The sequence below is a fragment of the Paracoccidioides lutzii genome, assembly GCF_000150705.2.
Source record: "Paracoccidioides lutzii Pb01 unplaced genomic scaffold supercont2.10, whole genome shotgun sequence".
Lineage (NCBI taxonomy): Eukaryota > Fungi > Ascomycota > Eurotiomycetes > Onygenales > Ajellomycetaceae > Paracoccidioides > Paracoccidioides lutzii.
In genome coordinates this window covers 16,944-19,863 of record NW_015440956.1, presented here as the reverse complement: position 1 = coordinate 19,863, position 2,920 = coordinate 16,944, and the positions used below count along the sequence as shown (strand labels likewise).

General features: G+C 44.5%; 1 protein-coding gene across 1 annotated transcript in view; it reads left to right on the top strand.

The window, feature by feature from the left end:
- Positions 1-1,197, top strand: part of PAAG_11788 (hypothetical protein) — a gene marked incomplete at both ends in the record, with an annotated part of 3,421 nt that extends 2,224 nt beyond the window's left edge. Inside the window, 2 exons of the mRNA XM_015847371.1 lie at positions 8-492; positions 616-1,197. Of these exons, the coding sequence (XP_015702963.1) occupies positions 8-492; positions 616-1,197 (1,067 nt within the window). The remainder of the gene's footprint in view (positions 1-7; positions 493-615) is intronic.
- Positions 1,198-2,920: the final 1,723 nt, after the last annotated feature.

Genomic DNA, 2,920 nt, shown 5'->3' with positions numbered 1-2,920 from the left:
CTGTTAGATGGCACAGTACCTCCCATTAACGTTCTAATTGTGGAAGATAACATTATCAACCTCAAACTCCTGGAAGCATTCATGAAACGACTCAAGGTGCGGTGGGCAACCGCAATGAACGGGCGTGAGGCAGTTAACAAATGGCGCGCCGGGGGATTCCATTTGGTCCTGATGGATATTCAATTGCCCATAATGGGTGGTCTTGAAGCTACGAAGGAAATCAGGAGATACGAACGGCTTAACAACATTGGAGTTTTCCCGAGGACAGTTTCTGGCCAGTCGTTGAAGGGCTCATCGGTATCGGGGCGGAACTTACCTGGCAAAGCTGGAAATAATAATGATCATCTCCTCGAACCCCTGAGGCCGGAGGATAAATTGGAAAATCCAGAGGCATTTAAGAGTCCTGTCATCATCGTTGCGCTGACGGCTAGCAGTTTGCAGAGTGATCGAAATGAAGCTCTAGCTGCAGGCTGCAATGATTTCCTAACAAAGGTGAGTGCTTACTTCTCTCCTTGTCCCCTCGTCGTTAAAACTACATTCCAATGTTTTTTATATTTCCCCTCCCAAATATCCAGTTTTGAAAGTATCCATAATAACCCAAAAATGGAAATCCAGCCCGTCAATATCGTCTGGCTAGAACAAAAAGTTACCGAATGGGGATGCATGCAGGCCCTCATCGACTTTGAAGGATGGCGCAAATGGCGAAGGTTTGACGAGCAACAGAATCCACATCATGCTCCCGTGGCAACAACCACAACATCAACAACAACCACAACGCCTGAACTCGCTAATGCCGGGAAGCCGGAAACTGTCGTTCCCCAACAAAGGAAATCACAGCCAAATATCGCCACGAGCGGGAACGGGAAGGTCATCGCCAGCCCTAGCACTAGTAACAACAGCAACAACAATGGCAATGGCAACGGTAATAGCAATGATGTCGCAGGTGTAGCCCGGGGTGGGGGTGGAAGCCTGGTCAGTTCTAAATCCCTGCCCGCTTCCGGGGAGGGGATTGGTTGCAATAGCAGCCTCGGTAGCTCTTCGTCCATGATTGCCCCCAACGGTTCTGCGCTGTTGGAAGCAAGTGGAAGCCCAAGTGTAAGGAGTGTGTCTGGCTCTTCGAATGTCTCGGCATCAGCTGGTGCCAAAAAGGGAAATCGGAGTAGGGCGGGGTCAACGCCTAGATCTCCGAAGATTTGAGGTGGAATGGGATAAATGATATCCGTGTTTGTTTGTGTGACTGTGGTTGGAAGGAAGAGATAAGTTATTGCTATTCTTTTTCTTTCTCATTCATCACTTTGCAATTTCAATTCGAGTGATGTTGGCTTTGGAGTATTCCCCATAACTTTATTGTCATCTCAGGGGAATTCTCCTTTCATTCCCTTTGTTGTCAATTCCAGCGTGCATGCATTCTTGGTTGGTATTTTCTTTACGAGTTCTTTTCTCCTGTTCCTTGTTTATGGTGGTATTTCATCTATCTTCTATCCATTTCCTCCTTCATTCATCATTGCTATCCATACAGTCGGAAATTTGCAGCTTTTTTTTTTGTCAAATTCTCCAGGCAAGCAAAGGTATAACGATACCGAAAGAATTTACCATACAGCAGAGACAAGGCACGGTATCCTATTCGCCCTACTTCAAGTTAATAGTGTGGAAAGCGTTTTGATTTATAAGATTGTTGTCTATATGTTGCTGTTTTCTTTTTCTTTTTATGCCTTCTTGTCCATAAATTATCCATCCCACCTACCTTGTATTTATTGACTCAGTTTACGCATCGTCACTCGCATACCACCGCATCGCATACCATTTCTTTGGTTTTCATTGGCTAAACTATTATAATATATATTATGTTTGTCATTATCCTAACTCTGCTTCTATATATTCCACTATCCTTATAGCTAGCTGAAAAACTATCAACATACACAAATACTTTACCTGTTTTGTCTTGTACTAGCTACAGAAGGATAAATTCCCTCATAGATACAGTGCATATGCCATTGCCGATCAGTCAGGTCGTAGTTTGGGGCCTTAACAACTAGGATGAAGATGCAACCTTGAAGGAGTTCACTGTTCGTCACATCGGGAAAAGAAGCATGGGTGAGTCAACAACACTCTAACTACGTGAGAATAATGGTTGCATGGATCCATGGATAGACGAACTCACATCAGAGACATATATTGACGCTTGGAAGCCTGCAAAGAGTGCTTTAACACTTTCCTAACCCCTCCTCCCCCGTTTAAGAATCCCAACCTAACGCACGGGTTACCAACAGAAGAACTTGACTGTGCCCGTCTCTCCCAACTACCTCCAAAAATCGGGCACTGCCTGTTCAAAGGGGAAAGGGTGTCGATCTATTTAGCAAGATATCTATTACTCCATGGTAGCGCTTCCATGGTCCGCCGCCTCATGCTGTTTTAAAGGACTTGGTTGGGATTATGGGCTGGGTTCTGCCGTTGGAGTATACGTTTGTTCGTTATAATATTCAAACGGAAGCTTCACTTCAGACAAATAACCTTCCGATCACGTGACCTATTTTCCTTATCTCGTCGTTCTCGTAGTTTAGCAACCTTTTGCAATTGATGAAGCTTGCCACCCTGCCAAGTTATGAGACCTGTTTTGCGTCCAATCGCAGCCAATTCGGCAGTTATCTTGTCGAAATCAGTAGACTGCTTGGCTTCATTTGATCTCTACATCATCTTCCTTGGAATAAAAGACCTACACTTTCTATTTGGCGGAGTCCTTGACGCGTTCCTGAATCAGTTGGCGACGTGTGAGAAGATGAAATGTTATAGGATATTCCCAGCTTACGAGCTACTCTGAGAAGACGCATGTTTCAATGAGATCCTCCTCTAGAATAGAGAAGTCCTCTTAAAAGCGCTCTTATATCTATATTTTGATCTCTTGGTCATTCAATCTAACAAC